Below are 27,881 nucleotides of genomic sequence, written 5' to 3'. Positions count from 1 at the left end.
GTAGAACTTTTGACTGAGGCTGCTTATTGCCGCGGTTCGCCAATTCTCCGCCATTGTTTGTTCACACAGAGCCAAGCAGCATGATGTTTGATGGGTCAGGATCTCAATCCCAATACATTATAACAGCATCTATACGATAATAAACTGTCAACAGGTTCATGTTTAGACTAACACGGGGACACCTAGGAAACACCCTGAAAAAAACACACAGACATCGTACCGTCACGCCTCTTTAGGAGCTGCAGTGCCGGCTTTCTCTTTGAATTACACAGCAGTTCGTCTTCACGCCAGTGCTGCTTGGCTCTGTGTTAACAAACAACACTGATAATCTGGCCTCTCTGTGTGAAAAGGGCTAGCGACAGCTACAGCAGCCACTGAAGCACTCTGTAGCTTTTATTTTTGCACTTCCGGTGACAGGCAGTGAGAATTTGCATATTAGCTAAATATTTTGTTTCACCCATGACATTTAGTTTTAACATTTAGATTTAAATTTATTGAACATTTAGTTTTAGATTTATGTTTAACATTTATATTTAATATGTATATTATATGTAACATTTATATTTAAATTTAACATTTAGTTTTATATTGAAGATTTAGATTTAGGTCAAAAGTAAAACAAAAACATCTGTTTTTTTAATAGCGTTTGTTGCCAAATGTGGCAAAAAGTTGCTGTTTTTTTAGCATGCTCAACTTTACAATTGGAGCCCCATATTCACTAACATCTTTATCTATTTGACCATGTTCATGCACCTGGATTAGCTGTAAAATGCTTCATCACAGAACTGGAAGCTGTTTTTCTGACTTGTTACAGATACGTGGTTCTCACAGGACAAACACAGGATGAGCTTATAGAATATGAAACATGGCTGTTAAACCAAAAGCTTGATGGAAAAGTTTTCCCATGGTAAGTCGTAAATATGATCAAATCCTAATTATGAGATTTAAAAATCTCAATTATTAGTTAAAAAGTCAAATCTTTTAAATACAAAGTCAAAAGTATCATACAAAAGTCATAATAATTGGATGAAAAGTAGAAATAAGACAAAAAGTCATATTTATTTATAAATGTATGGAATAGAAAGTCAACATACAATAAAATAGTAGTTAAAAAAAGTTACAGGTTATAATTATTAGATAAAAGGTTGATATCCAGATTTTAAAAAACAACATTATGACATAAAAAGTCATAATAATGAGACAAAAAGTCATATTAATGAGGCAAGAAGTCAAAATTAGGAGATATTAAGACAGATGTATGGAATGAAAAGTAGTGCAGCATAAATGCGAGATAAATAGTCAAAGATATACTGTATGATATAAAGTGTTAATTCAGAATTAAGTATCAAACCCTAACCCATAATTATAAGGTAAGAAGCCAAAATGTGTCTTATAAGAGTCTCTCGTCCCGACAGGAGGATCAATGACTCAAGTCTTCTTTGAGTTTCCACATTTATTATGCGATCAGCAGAGAAACTTCACAGACGTCATGTTTACTGATCCATCATGCGACTAGACGCCTGGTGACAGTTATCAAAGAGTAAATTGTAGTCGGAGCCGCCGGTCGCCACAAAGTCAGCGACGGACTTCCTCCCCTGGAAGTTTCCTTCTTTAACAACCTGCGAGGAGAGAAACAGCAGATCAGAAGAGTCTGAGCCTTCATCCTGTGATCTGTGATGAAACATGAACATTTACCGTCCAGTCTCGACTCATGTGCTGAGCGTCGACGACCACAGTGTCAGAGGAGACGCCGTAACCTTTTCCTTTGTGGATGAGCCACTGAGAGTGGTCGCCCAGCGTCACTCTGAGGAACAAACAAACTTCTTATCAAGGTGTTGGAGGTACCTGTACAGCTGTGTGTCCATATGTAATGTTGGAAACACAACAAAATCTACACACTGTGAGGAGAAAAATGTTCTGAAGTGATGCTGTCTGTGTGTTGCGTTGTGTTGTGTTGTGGAGTTAATCACTGAAGTTAGCATGCTAAAGCAGAGCTAATGTGCTCACCCTGATACACCAACACTCCCCTGGTGCCCCGAACTCCCCATTCAGAGTCCCAGATGAAAAGCTAACCGAGCCAACAAGCTAACTGCAGCCAGTGTTAGGAAAGTGCACTTTCTACACGAACTAGTTCAAAGTTCAGTTCACAAATTTTAAAATGAACATGTTCAGTTCATAATTCAAAATTTTGAACTAAGTTCACAGTTCCAAAAATGAACTACTCCCCCAATATGTTGATGCTAGGTTTTAACATTGACACTGCAGCTCTTCGACAATATTCTGTAAAACCAGGTTGTCCAGCTGCGGCTGGGAGATGAAGACAGCGGAGCCGCTACTGTACACCGTTAATGTGATCTGGGTGGGAGAGGATCTGTTTTGGCTCGCCGTTGCCGTGTCTTTTGATTTTTTATTCACTTGCACAGACCTTGAAAGGCTCACCGGGTGCTTTAGAGTTCAAATTAAAAATAAAATACATAAATAAGTAAATAAATAAATAACTTTAAAAAGAGAAGAAGAAGAAAGGGAAAAATAAAATAATAAATAAATAGATAGTTCAGACAGTGGCTTCAGGGAAAAACTTTTCATTATGACTCAGTAAGGTATTACCTTTTTTGTCATTTAACAAAATCAGAGATCTAAGCAAAGAGCTCAGTTCCAGGAGAAAAGGAGCAGATTTAGGTACTGATTTTGTAAATTTTTGTTTGTGAATAAAACATTTTGCATAGGATAACAAAGTTCATCATGTGTTCAAGAGCATTAACTTCTGGGGTAACATAGCAAATAACATGTTTAAGGGTAAGAGAATGGACAGAGCAGCATAAAAATCACTCCAAAACTTTTTAGATATACCACAATAAAAACCAGATGTGAAGCCTTCATTTGTTTTTGCCTCCATGCTCAGCACATTGATGACGCATGCGCGGTGCGACTCTGTGGTGGCTGGTGCTGCCAGTGTTGTGTCCGTTCAGGACGAATTAATCTGTGTTCGTTTGGTAATGCCTCACTGCATGTTTGGTATGCAGCTGTTTCTGTCTGACATAGTTCAGTTTCGTTTTGATCGAAAGTAAAGCGAGTTGCACAAGCCTCTCGTCCAGCTTCCTTTTTATACACAACAGCCAGATTGGGTGTTTTTCCGCTACATATTACTGTTCACGGTGTGTTTTAACTGGTTTTCGCCTGGAAGGCTCGATGGAAATCTGGCACTGTGTTGAAGGAAGTTAAACTGTGAGAACGCGCCGTTCACAAACGCCAGAATGACCTCGTTCACAATAACGTTCATCAGGCAGAAATACAGTACGTTCAGTTCACGTTCACCCAAAATATGAACGAGTTCATGAACGATCGTTCATTGAACGCGTTCAGGCACAACACTGACTGCAGCAGCAGTTAGCAGCAGTTAGCTGTTAGCCTGGTGATATACTGCCCCCTGTGTTCTGAGTATGAATTCAACAGGTGGCCAAGTCTTTCATATTGTACATAAACTTCTGAACTTCTGACTTACTAAGGACAGAAAACCTGTCATCCATTGTCATCTTCCACCTGTGAGGAATCTGAACCTGGATCAGAACCACAGGTGCTGCAGACTGACCTGACTCCAGAGTGGCTGATTGGTCCCACCACAGGGCCACTTCCCCCCAGCGGCCTCTTCATCCTCTCAGCATTGTACACCGGAGAGTTGTAGAGCCTCGTCAGGTTCGACCCCGACAGGTCGTAGTTGTGGTTTGGAGTGCCTGTCAGAGGAACACATCAGTCACATTAATGTTACCTGTGCTGTAAACAACACAACCTCCACAGAGTGACTCACACAGCGGCAAACATCAGGAAGTAGATCCATGTTGTGATATCTGCAGTATACTTCTGAAGCAGTCGCAGAAATGTAGAGACATTAAATGTATGTTCTCTTAGGAAATATTGAAATATACACTGACCTGAAGACTTGCTGCCGGAGAACATGTTGGATTATAATCTGCTTTGTTTCACAGCTCGGACAGAATTTACAGCGTCTCAACTCTCCTCCCTGTTTGGACCCGCACAGTATTTATTTCCTCTTGCTGTGTGCGCATGCGCCGCGGTGCATGCAGCCTTTACCTGTCGCTCCTGCCTACTTTAACTTTGTTTTCAACTTTTCTCCTTTTTTACTTTTTCTTACTTTTCAGTTTTTTTAGGTAGTTATTTCTTAAGCTACTTCCTCTCTAAACATGTTTGTGTGGAGAGTTTTTGTTGTTGCTCTTTTTCTTCTGCCACTCCACCGTCGCTCAGCAACACCGCATTGTTTACCCAGGGATCAGCTGATAGAGCTGAAGCCGGCCGGCTGGCTACGGTGATGGCGGACATCCCTGCTGAACTTTGGAGGAAAACACACCGGGGATGCAGAGGGAAAGGATCGCTGCGACAGAGGAAAAGAGCGAAACACCGGAGACTTTTGGAGAGGAAGACATTCAAGCCGTGTCTCCCCTCTGTCATCATCACTCGGGAATAAGATGGACGAGCTTACAGCGCTAACCCGGAGTCATCAGGAGTACCGGGAGTGTAGTCTGATGAGTTTCACGGAGTCATGGCTACACACGGATGTTAGTTAGTTATTAGTAAAAAGGCAAATCTGTGAAATACAAAGTCAAAAGTATCATACAAAAGTCATAATAATGGGATGAAAAGTAGAAATAAGACAAAAAGTCATAGTTATTTATAAATGTATGGAATCGGACGTCAACATGTGATAAACTAGTCAAAAATATAAGTTATAATTATTAAATAAAAGGTTGATATCCAGATAAAAAAAAACATCAACATTATAACATGAAAAGTCATAATCATGAGACAAAAAGTCAAATTTATTGGGCAAGAAGTCAAAATGTATCTCATAAGAGAGTCTCTCGTCCCGACAATAGAGGATCAATGACACAAGCCTTCTTTGAGTTTCCAGATTTATGATGTGATCAGCAGAGAAACTTTACAGACGTCATGTTTACTGATCCATCATGAATAGACGCCCAGCAGGGGCGTCGAACTGGGGGGGAAAGTGAGATTGATTACCAGGCCGCAATGGGGGACGGGCCCTCGAAAGGCCTGAAATAAAAATGTTGTTTTTATTTTATTTTTTATTTCTAAGTAATTATTGTCATAACTAACTCAAAATTGGATGAGAGACTTTAGTCTGTATAAAAAAATAGTAGAGGCTGTCTGAGGCCCCTCTCACCCCTCACAGTACAGAATGGTTCAGTCCACCTGAGGCAATGTGATTGTGATTTTGGGCTATATAAATAAAACTGATTTGATTTGATTTGATTTGAAGAAAACTCCTCACACATTTCTTTCAAAAGAAAGGTGAGCACAGTTCACAGCTAACACAGTTTAAGAACAGTTAAAGCTGATAATAATATCAGCAGCTGTAAAGATTGAAGGCAGTCAGACAGACATGAATCTAGTTTCTCAGTTTGAGCAGCAGCAGGTTATCATTTCACATTTCACATTACCTCGCGGTAAAACAGTTCAAATTTGGAGCTATATTTAGCTCCTTTAACTGTAAGCTAGCATGACGTGTTTGGTATCAGCGGATTCATTTCAATTTCAAGATTTCTATGATGCTCATGGCTTAAATAAATCTAAAAACTGAGCCTGTGACGGCCTTCAGAAGACAGTAATGTTAATGCCAGATGATCCACAATCATTTTCAGGAGGGTTAAAACAGAGTTATAAAATAAAAGTAGCCTATAATCCATATTTATTTCAGAATGATTTTCATGTATTAAAAACAGTTCTGAAATAAAAAGAGCATATGTATGTGTGTATATATAATATAGTTCAAATTCAGCTATCACTACAATAGAGTGTGTGGTCAGTAGTTTGGGACTCTCACCTTCCTGCTGTGCAGTAGGAACAGAGGAGAACATTTCTGCTGCATGCAGACTGTGTGACAATACAACTCTCAATACAATCAGAGAAATGTTTATATTTTCTGGAAATCAGAAGATTAAATCACAACGACCATATAGCCTCATACATGTGGAGATAAATTAGACCTGCATCCGGGACAACAAGGGAGACAGTGAGTAGTAACCACGTAACTGTCATGTTGTTCTTTTCACAAATATGGGAATGATAGTCAAAAATATCATTAAAATGCAGAGTGTTATATAAAACAGCATCAAATTTGTTTGCCAGTCTATACAAGGGCCCGATTAGATTCCTTTTCATGGGGCCCAAAATCCCTGGCGGCGCCCCTCACGCCCAGTGACAGTTATCAAAGAGGAAAGTGTAGTCGGCGTTGCTGCTGGAAGGCGCCACAATTTAAATTTAAATCTCAAAAAATCATTGAAGCTGAGCTCATTTTCACTGATCTCTAGAGCACAAATAAAAAACTTGGTTCAAAAATGTGATAACAAACAGAAACAACGAACATAATCAGTCAACACTGTTGTTTCTTCACTCTGATCGTAGCGTTCACTCATTGTTTACATGTTTTGAACTGAAATTCTTCCGTATTGCACCTTTAAAAGCTTTATATTTGAAGCTGCAGCAGTAAATGTTCAGATTGAGCTGAACAGGACGTGAGCACAACAGAGCTGGTTAATGATCGATCACAAACCTCTGAAGACTGTAAAGTATCACAAAAGTAAAACATTAATGTTATAAACTCAATCACAGTTGTACGACTTTAACATCTCCACCAATAAGCGTCCTGCACTATAGACCCTTTACTATGAATTTATAAAAGTTTGAGTAGTTTGCAGAAGCATGAGTGTGAACACAGAGAGGCTGTTTTTAAGACATGTAAATGTTTCAGTGTGAAGTCTTTACTGACGGAAAACCTTTTGAAAAACTCCTTCGACCTCGAGACGAGTGAGCAGAAGTGAAAAGTTAACTCACGTCTGGGTTTCTGGACTCGTTCCTGCAGAAAATAGATTTATTACTGCAAAACTCTCGTCAGCAGAGATAAATCATAATTGTGTTTCCTCGTTTGCGGCAGATCGTAACTTAACTGACATTTTACTGAGAAACTTCAAACCTGTAACTTTGATATTTTCTGTCTATTTGAGTTAACAGAACTCAGCAGAGCTTCTGTAAGGAACATAAAGTCCAGCACAGAGAGGCTGAGTGAATGTGGTCTGGACTCTGTGGAGGAGAGTCATGGTGTCAGAGACGCTTTAGAAGGACAGAATACCTGCACTGTGATCCAGGTACATTCCAACTCTGAAGGACTGAGGACCTGAGACGGGAGTGTGGACTTTGTTGTGATAAAACTCATAACTGCTACTGGAACAATTCAACATCCAAGATTTAACATTTCGACCAAATCTATATTCATTCGCTCCCATCTCTGCTGATACTCTTGTAGGCGACTCCAACACCAACACCAACTCCACACTTTCCATCGTCCCATTCCACCTCCCAGTAACACCGTCCAGTCAGACTCTCTGCACTCAGGACCTGATTACATGAAGTGAAACTGTCTGGGTGATCAGAATGAATCTATAACACTTTTGTTCTTGTTGCTATTCTGTTCTCATCATGTCTGTAAGCTGTGTTTGGATCCAGTGTGAGTTCATGTGAATATCTTAAGAAGTCAGCTCTGGTCTTGTTCTCTGGTTGTGACAGTAAAACATCCACTTCAGTCTCTGTCAGTGAGATGTTTGTCCATGTCTCTCTCAGGACGTCCTGTAGTTTGTCTCTGAGCTCTGACACAGCTGCTGTCACATCCTCAAAGTACTTCTGAAATCTGAAAGTCGGGAATAAAAGTCAAGTGTAGAGAAAAACTAATGTGGCATTTAAATACAAGGAAGCTCCAAAAGAGACCGAGATACAAATGTATCCTCCAAGCGTTGGGCGAACAATTTCAGTCTTTATCCTTCGGGGGGCACTGCAGACAAGTTATCAAGGAACATTGAATTAAGCCAGGTTGGGATATTAATGTTATTTAATGACTACATTTGTTGGTTCTTTGTCCCTGCTTACCCTTCACTTATGGGGTCCCGACTGTAAAGTTGAGCATGCTAAAATAAAAAGCAACTTTCTGCCACATTTAGCAACAAACCACATTAAAAAAACAGATGTGAATTTTTTTATGTTAATTTTGACCAGACTTACAGCAATATCTCTTGTAAAAATATGATGTCAGTGTTAAATCTAAATCTAAATGTTAAATTTGAATCTAAATGTTAAATCTAAATATAAATGTTAAATCTAAATCTAAATGTTAAATTTAAATCTAAATGTTAAATATAAATCTAAAAGTTAAATGTTAAATTTAAATACAAATACTAAAAGTTGAATGTTAAATCTAAATCTAAATGTTAAATGTTAAACATAAATGTTAAATATAAATGTTAAATCTCTAAATGTTAAACATAAATATAAATGTTAAATTTAAATATAAATACTAAATGTTAAAAGTTAAATATAAATATAAATATTAAATCTAAATATAGATGTTAAATCTAAATGTTAAATGTAAATATGAATATAAATGTTGAATTTAAATATAAATGCTAAAAGTTAAATGTTAAATATAAATGTATAATCGAAATATAAATGTTAAATCGAAATATAAATGTTAAATGTTACATCTAAATATAGATGTTAAATCTAAATGTTAAATGTAAATATGAATATAAATGTTGAATTTAAATGTAAATGCTAAAAGTTAAATGTTAAATATAAATGTATAATCGAAATATAAATGTTAAATCGAAATATAAATGTTAAATTCAAATCTAAATGTTAAATGTTGAACATAAATGTTAAATCCAAATGTTAAATCTAAATCTAAATGTTGAATGCTAAAAGTTAAATCTAAATGTTAAATGCTAAAAGTTAAATCTAAATGTTAAACATAAAAACAAATAATAAAGTTGAATATAAAAACAAATATTAAAGTTAAATGTAAAAACACATTTTAAAGTTAAATATAAATGCTAAAAGTTAAATCTAAACGTTAAATCTAAATCTAAATGTTAAATCTAAATGCTAAATGTTAAATATAAATATCAGCAGTGAAGTTAAATATTTAGGTAATATGCTAAATCCACTGTCAGTAACTGGAAGTACCACAATCAAAGCTCAGTGAAGCTCAACAAGCACTAGCCGCGGTCTTCTTCAGGTAGTCAGATGGAGTGATTGCACTGCACTGTTAGTCAAGTCTCTTCACCGTGCTCTCGTGTTGCCTGCCACCATGTCCAGCTGGAAACATTGGTAGGGCAGTTTTTGCAGCAATACAGAGGTTCAGCAATGCGTCTGCAATGACAGCAACAGTAGAACTTTTGACGAAGGCCGCATTATCGCCACAGCCGCGGTTCGCCAATTCTCCGCTGTTGTTTGTTCACACAGAGACAAGCAGCTTGATGTTTGATGGGTCAGGATCTCAATCCCAACACATTATAACAGCATCCATATGATTATAAACTGTCAGCAGGTTCATGTTTAGATTAACAGGAGGACACCTGAGAAAACATCTTGAAAGAAGACACAGATGTCATGATCATGACATGTAGCATCACTCTTCTTTAGGAGCTGCAGGGCCAGCTGTTTGAATTACACAGTGGTTCGTCTCATGCAGGCACTGCTTGGCTCTGTTTTAACAAACAACACTGAAAATGTTAATGACAGCTACAACATCCACCACAGCACTCGGTAGCTTTCATTGTGGTACTTCTGGTGACAGGCAGTGAGAATTTGCATATTAGCTAAATATTTAGTTTCACCCATGACATTTAGATTTAACATTTATATTTATATCTAATATTTATATTTAACATGTATATTTACTTTTAACATTTATATTTAACATTTACAATTTATATTTAAATTTAACATTTACAATTTATATTTAAATTTAACATTTAACATTTACAATTTATATTTAAATTTAACATTAAGATTTAGATTTAACACTTAGATTTGAATTTAACATTTAGTTTTAACATTTAGATTTAATATTTAGATTTATATTCAACATTTAGATTTTGATTTTGATTTTACATTTACATTATATCTTTACAAGACAAGTGAATATCACAAAGTTCACAAATATTGCTGTAAATCTGGTCAAAAGTAACACAAAAGAATTCACATCTGTTTTTTTAATAGGGTTTGTTGCTAAATGTGGTGAAAAGTTGCTCCTTATTTTAGCATGCTCAACTTTACAATTGGAGCCCCATATTCACTAACATCTTTATCTATTTGACCATGTTCATGCACCTGGATTAGCTGTAAAATGCTTCATCACAGAACTGGAAGCTGTTTTTCTGACTTGTAACAGATACGTGGTTCTCACATGACAAACACAGGATGAGCTTATAGAATATGAAGCATGGCTGATGATTAAACCAGCCAACATGATAAAGTAGTTAACTTGAGCTCATCCTGAACATCTACAGCGGTAAAATCACTGTGGAGGCACATTTCTGCTGCATATAGAAATAATGAATTAAACCAAAAGCTTGATGGAAAAGTTTTCCCATGGTAAGTCGTTAATATGATCAAATCCTAATTATGAGATTTAACATCTAAATTATTAGTTAAAAAGTCAAATCTATGAAATAGAAAGTCAAACATATCATAAAAAAGTCATAATAGGATAAAAACTAATAATAAGATAAAATAAAGGCAGTTATTAATAAATGTATGGAATAGAAAGTCAAAATACGATAGAATAGTCAAAATGTAAGTTATAGGTTATAATTATTAGATAAAAGGTTGATGTCCAGATAAAAAAAAACATCAACATAATGAAAAAGTCATAATAATGACACAAAAAGTCATATTTATGAAGTCAAAATTAGGAGATATTAAAACAGATGTATGGAATAAAACGTAGTGAAGCATAAATGTGAGATAAATAGTCAAAGATATACTGTATATATAAAGTGATAATTAAGTATCAGATCAAAGTCATAATTATAAGGTAAGAAGTCAATGTGTCTTATAAGAGAGTCTCTCGTCCCGACAGGAGGATCAATGACACAAGTCTTCTTTGAGTTTCCACATTTATTATGTGATCAGCAGAAAAACTTCACAGACGTCATGTTTACTGATTCATCATGCGAATAGACGCCCAGTGACAGTTATCAAAAAGGAAATTGTAGTCGGAGCCGCCGGTCGCCACAAAGTCAGCGACGGTCTTCCTCCCCAGGAAGTTTCCTTCTTTAACAACCTGCAAGGAGAAAAAACAGCAGATCAGAAGAGTCTGAGCCTTCATCCTGTGATCTGTGATGAAACATGAACATTTACCCTCCAGTCTGGACTCATGTGTCGAGCATTGACGACCACCGTGTCAGAGGAGATGCCGTATCCGCCTCCTTTGTGAATGAGCCACTGAGAGCCGTTGGCCAGCGTCACTCTGAGGAACAAACAAACTTCTTATCAAGGTGTTGGAGGTACCTGTACAGCTCTGTGTCCATGTGTAATGTTGGAAACACAACACAATCTACACACTTTGAGGAGAAAAATGTTTTGAAGTGATGATGTCTGTGTGTTGTGTTGTGTTGTGGAGTTAATCACTGAAGTTAGCATACTAAAGCAAAGCTAATGTGCTCACCCTGATACACCAACACTCCCCTGGTGCTCCGAACTCCCCATTCAGAGTCCCAGATGAAAAGCTAACCGAGCCAACAAGCTAACTGCAGCAACAGTTAGCAGCAGTTAGCGATGAATCTTGTGATATACTGCCCCCTGTGTTCTGAGTATGAATTCAACTTCTGACTTACTAAGGACAGAAAACCTCACCATTGTCATCTTCCACCTATGAGGTGCTGCAGGGTGACGTAGGCGTGCAGACTGACCTGACTCCAGAGTGGCTGATTGCACCCAGCACAAAGCGAGTCCCCTCCAGCGGCCTCTTCATCCTCTCAGCCTTGTACACCGGAGAGTTGTAGAGCCTCGTCAGGTCCGCCCCCGACAGGTCGTAGTTGTGGTTTGGAGTGCCTGTTAGAGGAACACATCAGTCACATTAATGTTACCTGTGCTGTAAACAAGCACGACCTCCACAGAGTGACTCACACAGCGGCAAACATCAGGAAGTAGATTCATGTTGTGATTGTGGTGATGTCTGCAGTTTAAACTTCTGAAGCAGTCGCAGAAATGTAGAGACATAAAAAGTATGTTTGCCTCTGAGATCTTGAAATATACACCGACCTGGAGTTAATGTACAGAAGTGTTCAGATGGATGAAAGTGACTCACCGCCTCCAGTCGACGCCTCCACAGTCACAGCCAGCAGGGTCAGAACCACAGCAGACAGCAGCATGGTGCCGGAAAACATGTTGGATTATAATCTGCTTTGTTTCACAGCTCAGACAGAATTTATAGCGTCCAGACTCTCCTCCCTGTTTGGACCCGCTCAGTATTTACGTCCTCTTGCTCTGTTAATGAATAACGTTACGGGTCAGCTGGCAGGCTGCAGCTGATGTTTACACACAGTGAAAAAGCCCAGATTTCATCACATCAGAAAAAACTCACCTCAGCAAACTTTGACTTCAACTTAAATGTGGGGTTTATTTTTTGGGCTTTGACTTTAGGTGCTTCCCCACGCTTACCAGAATTGCATTTGCGTAACTCTTAAATAAAGAGATTCTGTTTGCAGCTGCCCGGTTCAATGAGATGCTGACAGTACTGAGTCTGCTGGATGTTCAGACTGGGTGACACTTTATATTCAGGAACGAGCCCACAAAGTCAGTTCATTCTTTAAAGATCCCTCCAATCAGTTTTGAACCTTTTTCGAACCTCCAAATGGTGTTTTTGTTATTATTACACAAGATGTGAACAAAAGAACCGGTCAGCACAGGAGTTCCTGACCTTGTTTAAACAAGGTTTAAATGTCCAGCATGTTGAAACTGGCGAACCCATCCTGAGCGTTCACACCCAGGGACTGACTCCAGATCTGAGGCCTCTGCTCTGGCGGATCAACCTAATGTGCATGTGTCCTTAGGAGGTGTTATAGTCCTCCTTTTCAAAAAAGCCGCCACTTGGCCGCCACTGGGTTAGACATAAACATGTGACCTGACGTGAAGCACGAAGTTGGGCGTGAAATGTAAAGCAGGTCAAATTTGTCTTCAAAATAAGAGCTGTACACTGCACCCCATTGGAGTTTAGAGCTGGGTTCTTAGCGGCAGGCAGAGGCGGAAATAGGTGTATATGTTTTTCGAGGCGGCAAATTGGTGGACCAAAACAGACCCCCAATATACCGCCTTCTGTCTAAATCCACGGACCTAGCTGCAAAAAAGATGGCCACATTGGCGGCTTGCTGCCCAGTATAAAAGTATAGAGGATGATATCATTGTAAAATATCCCATAGACTCTCAGCAGCTTCTCGTAACAACATCGCTCAAATAATCCAACAGTTTTATCATAGAAAAGATTTTAATGGTAAAACATGAACTTTGACATCTGTATTCTTTATATTTCTATATATTTTCATTTTTCTGTGTGTGTTTTGGTGACGGTCCCAGCAGCCGTCTGATTGGTTCAGCAGTAACGTGGCCTGGCTGCGTGGCATCAGGTGTACAGGAGGTCGTCAGCAGGTGGTCAGCACGTCGCGGTGAACAAAAGCTTCCCGGCTGCAGAACAGACTGGAGCTGCTGGCACTGATGCCTCCGACAGCGGGCAGGTAGGAGTGATGGAGGATGGGCAGCTGCACCGACAGGCGGCGCCACATGCTGAGAGAGAGACGACAGGAAGGAGGTGAAGCTACAGAAACACAGCAAGCATCATGTCTGCTTCAATTGCTGCCACATTTACTTATTACTGTGGATACAGTCAATTTAAACAGTCCAAGTTATTATCAGGTCATGTTTCATTATTCTGTGAACTGTTTCCAGTAAAAATACTTTTCCATCCAAACGTTCCACTCAGACCAAATAAAGTATGATGTGGACTAGTAGTAGGAGAATGCTAGTTCACATCCTGGGTGCCCTGGAGCAAGGCACCGGCCCCTAACACTGCTCGTTGGGCACCATAGTATGTGTGGCAGCCCCTTCACTAATCTCCTCCATACACTGCATGTGTATGTGTGCGCCTGTGTGTGTAATGTGAGTGGAAAAAAGAATTTCCTCTTGTGGGATTATAAACAGTATATATTAAAAAATTAATAATCTACAGACTGCTCCTTTAATCTACAGACTGAACCTTTAAACTACAGACTGCTCCTTTAATCTACAAACTGAACCTTTAATTTACAGACTGCTCCTTTAATCTACAAACTGAACCTTTAATTTACAGACTGCTCCTTTAATCTACAGACTGAACCTTTAATCTACAGACTGCTCCTTTAATCTACAGACTGAACCTTTAATCTACAGACTGCTCCTTTAATCTACAGACTGAACCTTTAATCTTTAATCTGGTTCTGTCGGACAGTTCTGGTCAGGTGGTCTGGTCCAGTGTGGGTGTTTGGACTCACTGCTCAGGAGAGTTGATGCCGTCTGGACTCGCAGGTTTCCTCTCAGGACACACCTGAGCTACGTGAGTCGACGTCACACACCTGTCGTCACCTGCAGGATGAGAAACAGTCGTCAGAGAAGAAGATTCTGACTGAAGTCAGCTGATGATGTGAAACGTCTCTGAGTGGACTCGTGTTTGTTACCATCGTGTTTCTCAGCAGCTGACTCGGACGTGTCACAGAGCTGCATGGTGATGGTTTCTATCTCCACGTCGAGCTGCAGAGACCAGAACACACACAGCGCCGCAGGTTCGTTCATGTTGCATCACACGGCCTCGTCTTCATCACTGTTTCTGTCCTCACCTGTGCAGTTTGACTCCTCAGCTCCTGGTTCAACAGGTTCAGCTGCTCCTCGTCTTCACCTTCATCCCCCTCTGCAGCTTCACTCTGCACCAGCAGCAACTGCAAAGACACAACGCAGGAAAAAGTCCCTGTTCAGACCCGGTACCACAGGTGTGACCGCCCCCGAGACACACCGAGGACACAGGTGATCACCCAGACCACATTCACCTGGCCGACTGATGTCCTCTGTGAAGGAGGAGACAGACCGTATCGCATCACCAGACTCCATTAACAAATGTGGTGATTTAAAGAGTTGTTGAGTTAAAACAAACTTAATAACGTAGTGAAACTGCGTCTCTGACAGATCATGTAACTCATTGTGTCCTTGTTGTAAATTCAGCATTAAATGTAATACATGAAGCCAACTATTAACCACAACATCACCAGACTCCCTTAAAAAATCAGCTAATTTTGCCTGTCTGCTTCTGTGTCTAAAGTGCTAAAGTCTTACCTGCCAACATTGATCAGCTGTTTGAACACACTGTTTACACTGATGTCACCATTTACACTCCATTTATGAAAGAAGAAACATGTTATTGATCTAAACATGTCACATGTTACAAAGACACTAAACAGGAACAATATAGGCTACTTCTTTGTCCCCGTGGAGAAAGTCCCCAGACTCCCTTAACAAATGTGTCAGTTTAGTGAGTTGTTGAGTTGGAGACACTTTATAAACTCTGTGAAACTCTGTCTCTGACTCATTCTGCATTATTTGGACCTTCTTGTTCATTCAGCAAATGTTCTACATGAACTTCTTTCTGTCTCTGAGTAGAAACATGTCTGTTTGTCTCAGTGATGGACGGGTTTGTTTAATATGGAGCAGGAAGTGACGTCACATCAGGACATATGGACTCAGAGTTTAACTCTGTGATGGATGTTAAAGTTCTGATCCGGACCTGACGGGTCGGCCTCACAGTCTGCTGTGTGAGTATAAACACACAGAATGAACACAGCGATCGTCACACTGACCTTTGGTCCAAACACTGAGCTCAGGATGAACATGTTACAGCAGAGGATGATGCCGCTGGTCAGACAGAACTGAAGAGGAGGATTGTGGGTCGTCAGCAGCGATCCTGACACTCCCGACACGCTGAACACCATCACAGCAAACACACTGAGCGTGAGGCGTTCACTGCTGACGTGATCCGCCTGCACAGCCCTGATGCTCCAGGCCAGGAAACATCCCAGACCCTGAAAGAAACACAGCGCTCTGTTTTAATGCAAACACACGATGTGCAGCTCTAAATCTGATACCTGATCATGTCAATTCTACAGTGATAAATAAAGTCACTGTTGAGAGAAAAGTCCAGCGTGATGTTTCCTCACTGATGGTTAAAATCTAAGAATGGAAACGTTTTAGTTTTCTGGTGTGAAACTGAAATTGAGTCCTTGTGAGGGAGCTAGTGTGGCTGCAGACTGAATGTTGTGTGACGTTAGCTGTGATGTGGTGTGATGTTGTGTCAGTCCTGACCATCACAGGTCCTTTGTACCCGCAGGCAGCAGTGAGCCACAGCTCCATGTTGACGCTGCTGCAGTGTTCAGAGTACGGACGCACGACAGCGTCCTGAGCAGCCGCGTCGCTCTGAAACAAACAGGAAACACAGATCACCTGAGAGACAACAACACGCACAACTATCACACCTGAGCCTTCACTTCCTGCCCCTCCTGTGGTACAAGTACTCCACGAGCTAAATACTTTCTGATCCCGTTCGTCTTTTGTTTCTCTGTAGAAAGCAGTCCAGCATTTTTCTCCTACGACAGACGGGTTCACTGCTGACAGGAAGTGCTTACAGCTAATTCTGCAAAGATTTATTTTAGTTTTGGATAATGACTGAACTTTTCTCTCAACTGAACAAAAACCAAATCCTGTATGAAACCTTGATATTGTGATTATACTCGTTTTTATGTATTTCCTTCAGGTTGTTCTCTGAACGTGATTTGCTGAATCTCCCGTCTGCAGAACCTTGAACCTACATAATGGGGATAAACTCTTCTTCATCTGCCTTTTTGTCTTTTTAACCTCCACCCTCGTCCTGTCTCACCCATGCGTGATGCTGCTGCACCACCCATCTGAGAGGGTCCAGGATCTGCCAGCTGGAGAGAACAAACACGTCGAGCAGGAGCATCCAGAGCACCACACAGCCTGCTCGCTGCTGCTGCTGCTGCTGCCGCTGCTGTCAGTCACAGAGACACTTCACTGTTAGAGGACTGATTGATTTTAAACACATGCAGAAGTCACACGAGGCTGTGCTGCGGCTGATTAACCTTCTGTCTGATGCTGCACAGCAAATAAACCCTCCATGTTTTGGTGAAGAGCACAGCGAAGCCGACCGTGTGTCCCACGGAGAGAGTCCACAGTCGCACCTGCCGGACAAACACGTTCCTTCAGACCTCGTTTGTATTCAACCAACAGCTCGTTAAAGTCACCATGTGCACAATTCTTCTCGTTACATCATGTGTGAATTATTTTTATGATTTGTTCATATAAAATGTATTCAGTCAACACAAGGACAGAAAATGTTGAATTTGACTTTGATCATTAAATATGTATATTTACATGTTTACATGCACTTCTATGTAGCTGTATATGAATATACTGAATGACTGTTTATTAATGTGTCCTGCTGCCGTCTGAACTCACAGAGCAGAGCAGCTCAAGTGTCCAGTTGGACAGCGAGGCTTCGTCCAGACCGGAGATCAGGACCGAGGAGGAGGACAGCAGGATGCCCAGCAGCAGCAGCTCGTCCTGGGATCCACTGCGGGATCTCAGCAGCCTGCAGGCGCAAACAGAAGAACCAGAAATCAGGTTTAGTGGCAGAAAGGTTTGACACAGACAGACAGTTGGCTTGTGAGAGAAAAGAAAGAGGAAAAGGTACTGCAGGACTCCAGAATCATTCATATAAAAAAGAAATGTACAGTGAGAATTTGGAATAAAATAAATGAACTGCAGTTCCTCTAACGGCCACTTGAGGCTCCAAACGTGAGTGAATCCCCTCAACAGCCTGTGTTAACAATCACGTGTACAGCTGGTAAGGTGAAGTGTGGTAGTCCACAGAACAGTTCTGGAGCTTCACAGTCAAACAGAGTTGCAGCATTCTGCTGAACAACTGAAGCAGCTGAGACTTGATTTAAACATCAGAAGTCTCCATCAGCTCGTCTGCTGTGATCTCAGTCTGCAGGAGAGAACACATCACTAACTGATCTCAGACCAGATTTACAGCCTCGGTCGAGCTTGAGCACCCACTTCTGAAGAGGCGAGTGCTAACACTGTTAGCTTAGCAGCTACACTGAAGAGTCCATGTTTAATAACTGTGTAAATAACGTCACAGCGACTTCGTCCACGTTTTAAACAGTCTGTGGTGAAATACAACAGCTGATGAGTGATTGAATGTGTAACAGGATGTTTCTGTTTCAGCGTCTCTAGAAGTCGTACCGGTGTGTACGGTTGATGATGGTGAGGAAGAGGACGATCAGAGTGATGATGATGGTCACGGCTGCAGCAGAGGAGACGATGGCGTACAGGAGGAAGCTGACATACTGTCGCTGTGGAACCACCAGAGTCTGATCTCTGGCTGGTCCTGGACCTGTGGGACCAAACACCCAATACACACTTTATCACGACTGATCAATAACCGATCAATGACTGATCACCAATCTATACAAATCAAAGATAAGATGTAATGTTAGAGTTTAGTGTCTCACCTTTAAACTTCAGCTGCTGGTTCATCAGTCTGAGCTGCTGTGTGGAGGTACTGAACTCTCCGACCAACACACCACTGCTGCCTGCCACACACACACACACACACACACACACACACACACACACACACACACACACACACACACACACACAGAGTGATGCTGATTAATAACATGTGAATTTAAACACACACAGAGCATCAAGTGATTTAAAGCACCTTGAAACTGGATCAGCTCGATCGACGTCATCCTCTCCCCGTTACGAAACAGCACCGGACCCTGAAATAACACAAACACACAACTCAAAAAATCACACAGGTGTGTTACAGGTGTGTCTCAGGTGTGTTACAGGTGTGTCTCAGGTGTGTTACAGGTGTGTCTCAGGTGTGTTACAGGTGTGTCTCAGGTGTGTTACAGGTGTGTTACAGGTGTGTTAATGTGCTCACTGTGAGTCCTTCAAACTGCGTCTGCTTCACGGCCTCCAGCAGCATCTTGTATACTTCCTCCTCGCTGACGGTCACGTTTCTCTGGGCGCTGTACTTCTCTCTGTGCTTCACGGCCTCCATCACCTGACTCAGAGCTTTGGCGGCGACCCAGACAGCGTCATAGGCGAAGGCGTGGAGGGCGCTGACCTCTGACCCCTCCTGGAGCAGCTGTGTGAGGAAGGAGTCCTGGTAGTCCTGAGGAGTCTGCACGAAACACAAACAGAATGGTCACGTATAATTAATGAGTAGCAGCGTTCTGTCTGCAGCTGTGGGTCGGGTTTGCTGTCACATGTCTTATGATCTGTATTATCATGTAACAAGAGGAGACTTCTGTCACTGAGGAGGTGTTGGTGGATTCTGACCCGTCCAGAGACTCCGGCTGTGTTCTTGGTGCTGAGCGGTCTCATCTGCAGCCTGATGGATCCGTCTGCAGCCGTCAGCAGACTGTTGGCCGTGCAGCCGGACTCCTGCCAGCCCAGCCTCCACCCTGCTGATCCTCCATCAGCGACGATCCACTGGTACCGAGATCCAAACAGGTTCAGCCTGTAGGCCTGAAGGTCACAGAGACTCAGTGTGGCTGCTCACCGTCACTGTTTCAAACTAATCTCATCGTACAATACTTTAAACTTCACAGGCTGAGTTATCTGTTTTTATTATTCATGTTGTTGAGGAACAGTTTGAATCTGCCCACTGAGCAGAAACACGTGACAGACGTCTTTGACATTAAAGATTTCTACTGAGGAGACATAATGAATGTTTTTTTTACGTTACAGGGTTCAAAATGAAAGTTTGCAGTTTTACAGTGTAATTCTAGACATCCTCTCAACTTCAGTCACAGTCGTCTAAAGAGCGTCAACATTTTACTTCATGCACTGAGGATTCAAACCCTGAGCCTCAACCTCAGTGGCTGCATGAGGCGTGAACTTTACCAGGAGAGCTACTCAACCGCTTGATCAATAACAATCTGATATTAATCATGATAATTACATCAACGGGTGTGAACATGTTAATCATGATATCTTTGTCTCGGCCGCCTGAACCGGACAAGATCAGCAGTGATCCACTCCAAGTGTAGAAGAGCTGAGTGTTAACAGACTGCTCTGTGCATGTTGTGTAGAACAGAAGTGTGTGTTGTGTCATTAAGATTTCCCTTCCTGACGTCTAACAGGCCAAAAGGAAGGAGAACAGACCTCAGCGGTGTCCACAAACTTCTGGCCAGATGATGTGACTTACACAGCAGAACACCTGAGAGGTGAGCTCCTCGTCAAACTGCCCGATGATGATCCGAACATCTCGCTCCTGCAAAACACACAATCACAGTTTATTCAATACAATCCTTCACAGCGTTGAGAAATATGATGATGGAAGTAAAATAGTGACTGGATTATAAGAAATAACTCAGAATATAGAATAACATGTATCAATATGAGCATTAAACTGACATATCTGACAACTGAGTTCTGATGGAAATAGAAAAGAGGATTTGTGATTTCTTCCAGGTTTCTATGAACACAACAGATGTTTGACGGTCAGGAGAGAGTCGGTGCTGATCCAGACCTGCTGGAGGTATTAACACCTGGAGTCTCATCAGGTTCTGGTTCTGATCCGGAGCCAATCATCGACTCAGAGCTCAGAGACGACTTTGATACTTGTGGGGTTAAAAAGGAGATTTCTCTTCACTCCTGCTGATCAGCCTGACTGCAGCAGTGATCCAGAGCGGACCTCCAGGTTCTGTTCTGCTGACGGGAGCTGGAGGGGAACTGGACTTTACTTCATGAACATAATGTTATAGAGAGGAGACAGAGAACCAGAACCAGAACCAGAACCAGAGTCTCTGCTGAGTGCTGACTGATTATCTCTCTTCACGTTACGTTGGGTCTGGTTCTCAGACTTCCTTCCTCTCTGACGCTCCTGAAGTTACAGACAGACGAGCAAACTGGAGGATTTCTTGTTGGAAACATTTGGATGATGTAAGAACTCAACAGCATGTAGTCGTTTCCCTCCTTCCTTCATATTGTATCTTTAAATCTACCTTGAGCTTCCTCAGGCTGCTGCAGACGTCCTCAGAGAGACTCTGTGTGGACACCAGCTGGACGTTGGCCTTCAGCAGCTGTCGGATCAGATCCTTCTTCATCTGCACACACACAGAAGATCACACAAAGAAATCAGGAAGCAGTTGTGGAGCTGAAATACAGAGAAGAGGTCAGTGAACGCAGCGCTGAGTCATCACCTCTGAGAGTCTGGGTCCCTCCTGTGTGACGAGGCCGACCCGGCTCCACTTGTGGCGCTGCAGCAGCTTCACCGTGGCCGCGTTCAGAGCTCGGTCTGACGGCACCGTGCTGAACAGGTTCCCATACCACTTCCTGTTGGACAGACTGGGGGACGAGGCTGCGAAAGACACCTGGGGACATCAGAGGACATGAGTCACCTGCCGCCAGAGCTGACGCAGCACTCGGTCTGAAGGGGACCAGATGTGTACCTGCACCAGGCTGAGGGCCGGCAGAGAGCGAGCGATGAGCGCCGTCACAGATGGACACACCCCTCCCAACACCAGCAGGTACTTCGGCCCCACCCACATGGCGTCGAACAGAGCTTTGAGCGATGCAGCCGGGTCGCACTGTGAAACACACATACTGACGTCACTGTGATGAGCAGGATGAGACCTTCACATCACTGCTGCAGCTGGGACCCTTTAAATCATCAGTGTCGACTCAGGACGCTCCTGACCGAGCGCAAACATCCACCGCTGGTGACCAGGGCAACCAAAGACTGACTAGATTTTATCTTTGGATGCTTAAAGAGGTGAAAATATCAAATAATTCACCAAAAACAAAAGTTTAGGAGAGAGGAGGACTGGGTTTTACTTCCTGGTTGAACTGTTCCTTTAAACAGACTGACTTCAGTAAATATCATGCATCACATACTGAGCGTCACATAACAAACCTCAGCAGTCTCAGAGTGACGAGCAGGATTGGACTTTACGATCTACAGGAGAATGTTTGGTTGAGCTGCTTCAACCTTTGACAGACTGAAGCAGTTGCTGTCTGTCAGGATCTGTTCAGCAGTCCGGCACCTACCTGTGAGTCCAGCAGCTGGAGCTGGATCTCATAGTTTCCTAGCGGCGGTGGTTGTCTCTGCAGGTCCTGCAGAGCCAGTCTGACAGCCGGGGCCACGGCGGCGGTCAGGTTCCCCCTCCCCGACCAGCTCCCAGAGCTGAAGGGCATCATCCACAGCACAGGCAGAGGGTGGCGGAGCTGAGCCGGCACCGGCCCGACCAGCATCCAGCAGAGAAGCAGGAGTCTGAACGCCTCCACCCGTCCACGACGCTCCATTCTCTGAACAGACTTTTCCTCTCTGATCCTCCAGCAGGGAAACTCTAATCCTCTGAGCGCCCGAGGAGGCCGACTGAGGAGATAAAAGGATCAGCATGGACACAAGATGTCACCAGGATCCTGAGCAGCCGGGTCCTGCACTCTGAGCACACAGGACCGCTTCACCACAACAACAGACTCTTTAAAGAAGGAGACGACAGCTTCCAACCATCTGCATGTTTCACTCACTCTAACTCTGTCAGCTCCACAGGTGTTACTCTTTAAAGGAGCAGTCTGCGGTTGTGTTGAAGAAACGTTAAAGACCGACTGAATACACAACCTGACCTTAAAGGACAACCCCAGTTTTACTATGTTTATCTGTGGCGGACCCTGCCACCTAGCTTCAAACTGTTTGTTTTATTACCTCATTAATATTGTAAATATGAACACAGTGCTCCTTTAAACCACCTCACTGTAACTTAAAGGGTAACTCCCCCTTTTTGTCCCAGGGTGTCTCACTCTGTGTGCTTATGGAAGTATAAAGCTCCAGATAAACTGCCTCCAGTGATGTCACTCAGTGGCTGAGTTGCATTATGGGTAATGTAGGCAGCAGGTTTTGATAAGCTGGTCTCGTTGCGCTGCTGTAACACCGCTGGACTCATGGACAGATTAAACAGACAAAAGATTCAGAGATATTGTTATTGTTATCTCTCACCGTGTCTTAAAAATCTGCCTACATTACCCACAATTCAACTCAGCTTACATGAGCACAACTAGAGCAAAAGAGACAGTTCACATCTTCTCTTTACTCGGAGTACAACTTAATGAATGAATATGTGTTTTGCTCCAGCAGGTGTTGAACTTTCACCTGAATTCACTCGTTGTCTCAATAAAAACCAGAACCTGAGGAAGTCTGACGGTCCACTGGGGCCCAGAAACCATCTGCTTATTTACTAATTAATCATTAATCATTTATTTCTGTTCCTTCTCTCTCTCTCTCTCTGTCAGGATGTTTCATGCAGGGCAACACACCTGCTGCTGGTTTGGCTCAAAACACATGATTTTCGTTTTTCATTTTGTTTGTAAAGATGGAACATGAACAGAATTTCACTCTGAAACCAATAAAAGCTCTTTAATTAACTCAGTTAGAAAACACATGTTCAGAACTCAGGTTCACACTGTCGATCCGCAGAAAACTGATCAGGACTCAAAATAAAACACATAAGAACACAGCTGGTAAAGAAAGCACAGCTGCTGATGACAAACACCTTAAATTAAAGAAGTGAACAATGGCTGTGGTGCGTTCAGGGTCCACAGTCTTCTTCATGCTCCTTCACAGCGTTTAAGTCTTTATGTCTGTTCAGTTTGTAAAAGTTAAATCAGCTTTGTCCTTTAGCTGCTTCTCTGGACCGTCCAGTCTGACGGCCGGGTCCCCTCCCTCTGCCGCCTCCTCCTCCTCCTCCTCCTCCTCCTCCTCCTCCTCCTCCTCCTCCTTTCTTCCTCTTGTGTCCTGGTCTCTGTCCGGTGAAGCCTCCTCCCTCCTCTCTGTTGGCTGACTGAGCCCACAGGGTGTCATAGCGGCCGGGTGCCTGGTATCCAGGCTGGCTGCAGTCCAGTGGTTCCTGTGAGAGGAGGATCCAGATGGCGGGTACGTTCCTGTTGACTGTCAGGCTGTCGAGGCCGGCGGCGGGCTCCAGCGGCTCCCACACCTCCACCACGGTGCTGTACAGCAGCCTGGTGAGCTGGTGGAGACCCTTCAGGCGCCGCTTCACGATTTCCGTGCAGGTGATGGCTTTAGACACGCCCTTACCGGTCGCCGTGAAGACGACGTGTTTGCAGAGCGGCCGGCCTCGAGCTTCCTGTTGTGCCTCCACTGCCACGCCCCCTTCCTCAGGCGGGGGTCGCCCCTCGTCGTCAGCTGCTCGGGGTTTGGCCTCCATGCGGCTCAGAGCGTAACGCAGCAGGTTGCGGATCTTGCTGCCATCTTTGACGCGGACTTCCGGCGTGTCAGGAGGGAGGCCGGGGAACGGACAGACGGACGGCTGCTCCTCCGTCCGAGCTTTGCTGTAGTTCTCCATCTGCAGACAGACAGACGGGCATGAGATCAATAATATCTCTGATATCAAAATCAATATGATAGATGATTACCGATCAGATGATCACCGAGTGCAGTAGAGTCCCGCAGTAATGATCATCATTGAGCTGCGGGACTCTACTGCACTCGGTAATCGACTCACAGGGCTTCCCCACAACAAGGAAGGCTTCTCGGGTGGTGAGATTTGTTTATCTATTCCGACAAATATGGCAACTATATCAAATGTTTGATGCCTGGAAATATGTGCTGGAACCCTGTTTCTACTGTTGCTGAAGTTTGGTGCTGTTCTGAGCATTATTTGTGGTTTTTTGGTGGCAGTTTATATTTGGATCCATTTACTGCAGTGTAATGTTGTCGTGCGGTCGTTTCTGAGGATGCTAAAACTACGTTAGCTAGCAGTCTGCAAACTTTATCTCTCGAGAGGGAGTCTAACACAGTTTCACGGTGTGTTAGACAATGGATTAAATTTACACCGGAATATCCCTTTAATGTACAACAACAGTAACTTGTCTTCCTGCCACATGATGGCGCCAACTCCCTCAGAAACCTTCCAAACAGCAAACTGCTGCAGATGTCCGGACCGTGAAGTCCACATGCACGAGTTCTGATAGTAACCGGGACAACAGCAGTTTTTAATGTAAACATCAGCCTGACTTCAATGACAGAGTACTGCAGTAGGATGGACGCTGTGCAGAAAGCAGCGCAGTCCAACACACATTAACACGTTAACTTTGAGCATCGGGATGTAGTTGAACCTGGGAAATCTGTCAGGATTGTAACTGATTGCTAGTTCCTCTCAGATAATTCGGGGTAGAAATAATTTAATTCCTCGGTGAAATGACGGTGACGTTTGTCTAAAGATGGTCATGGTGACACGTTTAGAGAAGACGGCAGTTAATCAGCAAGAGATAAACTGCACAATAAAATCAAAACCAACAGTGCTTGGTGTATTGGATGTGTGCCGAATTAAAGAGGACATTATAGTGATTCAACAACTCGTTCTGTCTACTTCTGTCTTGACTTCGGCGTCACCGGTGACGAAGAAGACGTTAAATCTGCAGCGTTTCTAACGGGGAACCGCGCTGTGACTGTTCTGGATGTTCCCGGCGTCTTAAAGGCTCGACAAACGTAAAACGGAGAAAACAAGGCGGAGGTGAAGTTTCACTCTGACATGATCCAACAGAGACTTCACGTTTTTCAGCTAATGTTTGATGAACTGACAGAAAACTGAGTCGAAAAGTGAGTAAGCATGCGCGGCTATGCTACATGCTAACAGCCTAATGTGCCGAGTGCACAAACACACACACAGCTGTGATTCTGCGTTATAACCTCAACTCGTACGTGAATTATAAGTTTAGAATTCTTACCAGACGGTTTTTATTGGCTACTGAACTCTCCACATGTTTACTTCAGCTGCGACACTTTCCGCTGCCGCACGTCGATGGAAACTGTCGCAAACTGTCGCGCTTCGGCAGCACAGTGACCGTTTTCTTCTTCTGCGAGACTCCACCGAGACTCCGTTCAAGACCGCAGCGCCACCTACCGACAAGACTGTATGTAACAGTTTTAAATGGTTATTCCACCCAAATTCTTCTTTCTGATTCATTAGTTATAGTTCAAATGGTTATTTCAACCAAATACAAATTTAGGATTAATTATTTATCGTTTTAAAGGTTTATTTCACTCAAATCCCACTTTGTGAGAAGTTCCGTAATTTCCCAGCTTGGGATCAATATAGTATATCTATCTATCCATCTAAGTTACAGCGACAGAAGAAACTCACCGTTAAGTCGAGGAAACTGGAGGATTCCATGTTGGAAACATTTGTGATAATGTGAGAACACAACTTAACAACATATACAACAAGAATTCTTACAGAATATATAATAAACAACAACAACAGTGATGGACCAGGATGCTCATATTTCTAACATTTATTGAGAAATGTTTATTCCTGACATGTTACATTGGATGTGATACAGTGTGGATGAATCATATTTGTTGTAAGTCAATATTTTGAATCAGTTTAATTTTCTGTTGAGTGTTGCCGTCTCTTCTGTACTGTTTGATTAATCATTGGTTTAAATCGATGGATTGATGGATTTCTTGTACAGGTAAACATTCCCTCTGATGTGTCGCTCCTCCTGCTCGTCCTTCCCGTCGGCCTCAGTGATCACAAATGGGTTTTCCATGTATCTGTCCGTCGGTTTGATTCCCACCAGGCTCCACAGTCCCTCGTCCTCCATCAGCTGCAGCTCTCTCTCCAGATCCTTCTTGTATATTTCCTCTGCTGCTCCTGGGTATAAACCTTTTGCTATACAGATGAAACCTCCTGCAGAAGACACAAGACATTCAGCTGTACAGACACAAGACAACTACAGAGACACAAGACAACTACAGAGACACAAGACAACAAAAAATGCAAAGAGAACAAGACTACAGAGACACAAAGCATTAAACAAAATTACACGTAAAGCAGCTACAACAAGACAGAAAACAAATACAGGAGATACAAAACAACCATAGAGATACACAATGAGATGCAAATAAACCACAAAGAGACAAACAAAGATACTACAAAGAGAAACAAAGCAACAAAAACAACTTAAAAATAAACACAAAATAACAGTAGCGATAGAAACAAAACATCAGGAAAACCACAAAGAGAATACAACAGAGACACAAGACAAGATACAACATGAAACCCAAAGCAACTACAAAGACAACGCAACAACAATAGAGATACAACAGACAACTACACAGACACAAAGCAGCAAAAAATGCAAAGAAGCTAAACTACAAAGACACAAAGCAATATACACAATGACACGTAAAGCAACTACATCGAGACACATCAGCTGTGTAGACTCATGCTAACAGGTGATAGCAGGTTACCTGGTTTGGTGGCGTGGTAGAGCTCCCTGACAACACTGACTGGCATACAACTGACATTCAGAGCACCGACGAGGATCACCACATCAAACACACCTGAAAGCATCAACAGAAGAGGAAGAAGAACCAGGTTCACTCTCCAGAAGTCGTCCTGTTTCATATCTTATTTCAGCTGATCACCAGCTGGAGTTGAGTTGGATCACATGGACACGCTGGTAAACCCAAACAAGTAATGAGGGCGAACTGGGACGGGCTCAGTCCATCAGGTCTCAGACATGAATCTGAGGAGGCCATGTTCAAAGCCTCCACTGTAGAGGCGGCTCTTAGGAGCTGTGGTCAGGAGGTTATTGTTACCTGTCGTGGCAGACACCTAAGAACCTGCATTGAGGGAAGCCGTCAAACTAAAGGGCTTGGTTGGTCCCGGGAGCTCCTGCAGGTGCAGACAGGTGCAGAGAGGCCAAAAGGAAAGAACACTTTGAGGAGCTTCTGAACCCGACTAACACCTCCAGGCAGAGACTGACCAACTCGGGGGAAGATAGAGGTGGGCGGATCAATCCAAATATCGATAGTATCAATATCAAGGTGAGTATTGGTATCAGATCGATACTAGCGTGATGAGATCGAT

At 42.7% G+C, this 27,881-nt stretch overlaps 3 protein-coding genes and 1 long non-coding RNA gene across 4 annotated transcripts; 1 reads left to right on the top strand and 3 right to left on the bottom strand.

Moving 5' to 3' along the window:
- Positions 1-688: 688 nt before the first annotated feature.
- Positions 689-23,191, top strand: LOC115567383 (uncharacterized). The gene is made up of 5 exons (XR_003981182.1): positions 689-907; positions 13,444-13,672; positions 14,348-14,916; positions 16,694-20,210; positions 20,458-23,191. It is a non-coding gene; the product is annotated as an uncharacterized LOC115567383 (long non-coding RNA).
- LOC115567382 (uncharacterized) lies at positions 10,969-12,334 on the bottom strand. The gene is made up of 4 exons (XM_030393877.1): positions 12,176-12,334; positions 11,778-11,919; positions 11,227-11,335; positions 10,969-11,149 (listed from the first exon to the last, which is right to left on the bottom strand). The coding sequence occupies exons 1-4, from the start codon at positions 12,252-12,254 to the stop codon at positions 11,024-11,026; spliced, it is 456 nt and encodes a 151-aa protein (XP_030249737.1). The 5' UTR covers positions 12,255-12,334; the 3' UTR covers positions 10,969-11,023.
- Positions 23,192-23,374: 183 nt separating the features above from the next.
- Positions 23,375-25,844, bottom strand: rpp25l (ribonuclease P/MRP 25 subunit-like). The gene is made up of 2 exons (XM_030393876.1): positions 25,732-25,844; positions 23,375-24,347 (listed from the first exon to the last, which is right to left on the bottom strand). The coding sequence occupies exon 2, from the start codon at positions 24,345-24,347 to the stop codon at positions 23,649-23,651; it is 699 nt and encodes a 232-aa protein (XP_030249736.1). The 5' UTR covers positions 25,732-25,844; the 3' UTR covers positions 23,375-23,648.
- Positions 25,845-26,272: 428 nt separating this feature from the next.
- Positions 26,273-27,431, bottom strand: LOC115567736 (methyltransferase-like protein 27). Its single transcript, XM_030394585.1, has 2 exons — positions 27,260-27,431; positions 26,273-26,696 (listed from the first exon to the last, which is right to left on the bottom strand). The coding sequence occupies exons 1-2, from the start codon at positions 27,414-27,416 to the stop codon at positions 26,446-26,448; spliced, it is 408 nt and encodes a 135-aa protein (XP_030250445.1). The 5' UTR covers positions 27,417-27,431; the 3' UTR covers positions 26,273-26,445.
- Positions 27,432-27,881: the final 450 nt, after the last annotated feature.

Source organism: Sparus aurata, chromosome 17, assembly GCF_900880675.1.
Source record: "Sparus aurata chromosome 17, fSpaAur1.1, whole genome shotgun sequence".
In the NCBI taxonomy this organism is placed as follows: domain Eukaryota; kingdom Metazoa; phylum Chordata; class Actinopteri; order Spariformes; family Sparidae; genus Sparus; species Sparus aurata.
Note: the sequence above shows the minus strand (reverse complement) of the source record. Positions and strands in the feature narration are given on the sequence as shown.

Coding starts and splice junctions, on each gene's coding strand:
- LOC115567382 (XM_030393877.1), bottom strand. CDS start 12,254: ATGTTTTCCGGCACCATGCTGCTGTCTGCTGTGGTTCTGACCCTGCTG. Junction 11,920..12,175: donor GGAGGCGTCGACTGGAGGCG/GTGAGTCACTTT, acceptor TTCCTCTAACAG/GCACTCCAAACCACAACTAC. Junction 11,150..11,226: donor ACATGAGTCCAGACTGGAGG/GTAAATGTTCAT, acceptor TTCTCCTTGCAG/GTTGTTAAAGAAGGAAACTT.
- rpp25l (XM_030393876.1), bottom strand. CDS start 24,347: ATGGAGAACTACAGCAAAGCTCGGACGGAGGAGCAGCCGTCCGTCTGT.
- LOC115567736 (XM_030394585.1), bottom strand. CDS start 27,416: ATGAAACAGGACGACTTCTGGAGAGTGAACCTGGTTCTTCTTCCTCTT. Junction 26,697..27,259: donor CTACCACGCCACCAAACCAG/GTAACCTGCTAT, acceptor TGTCTTCTGCAG/GAGGTTTCATCTGTATAGCA.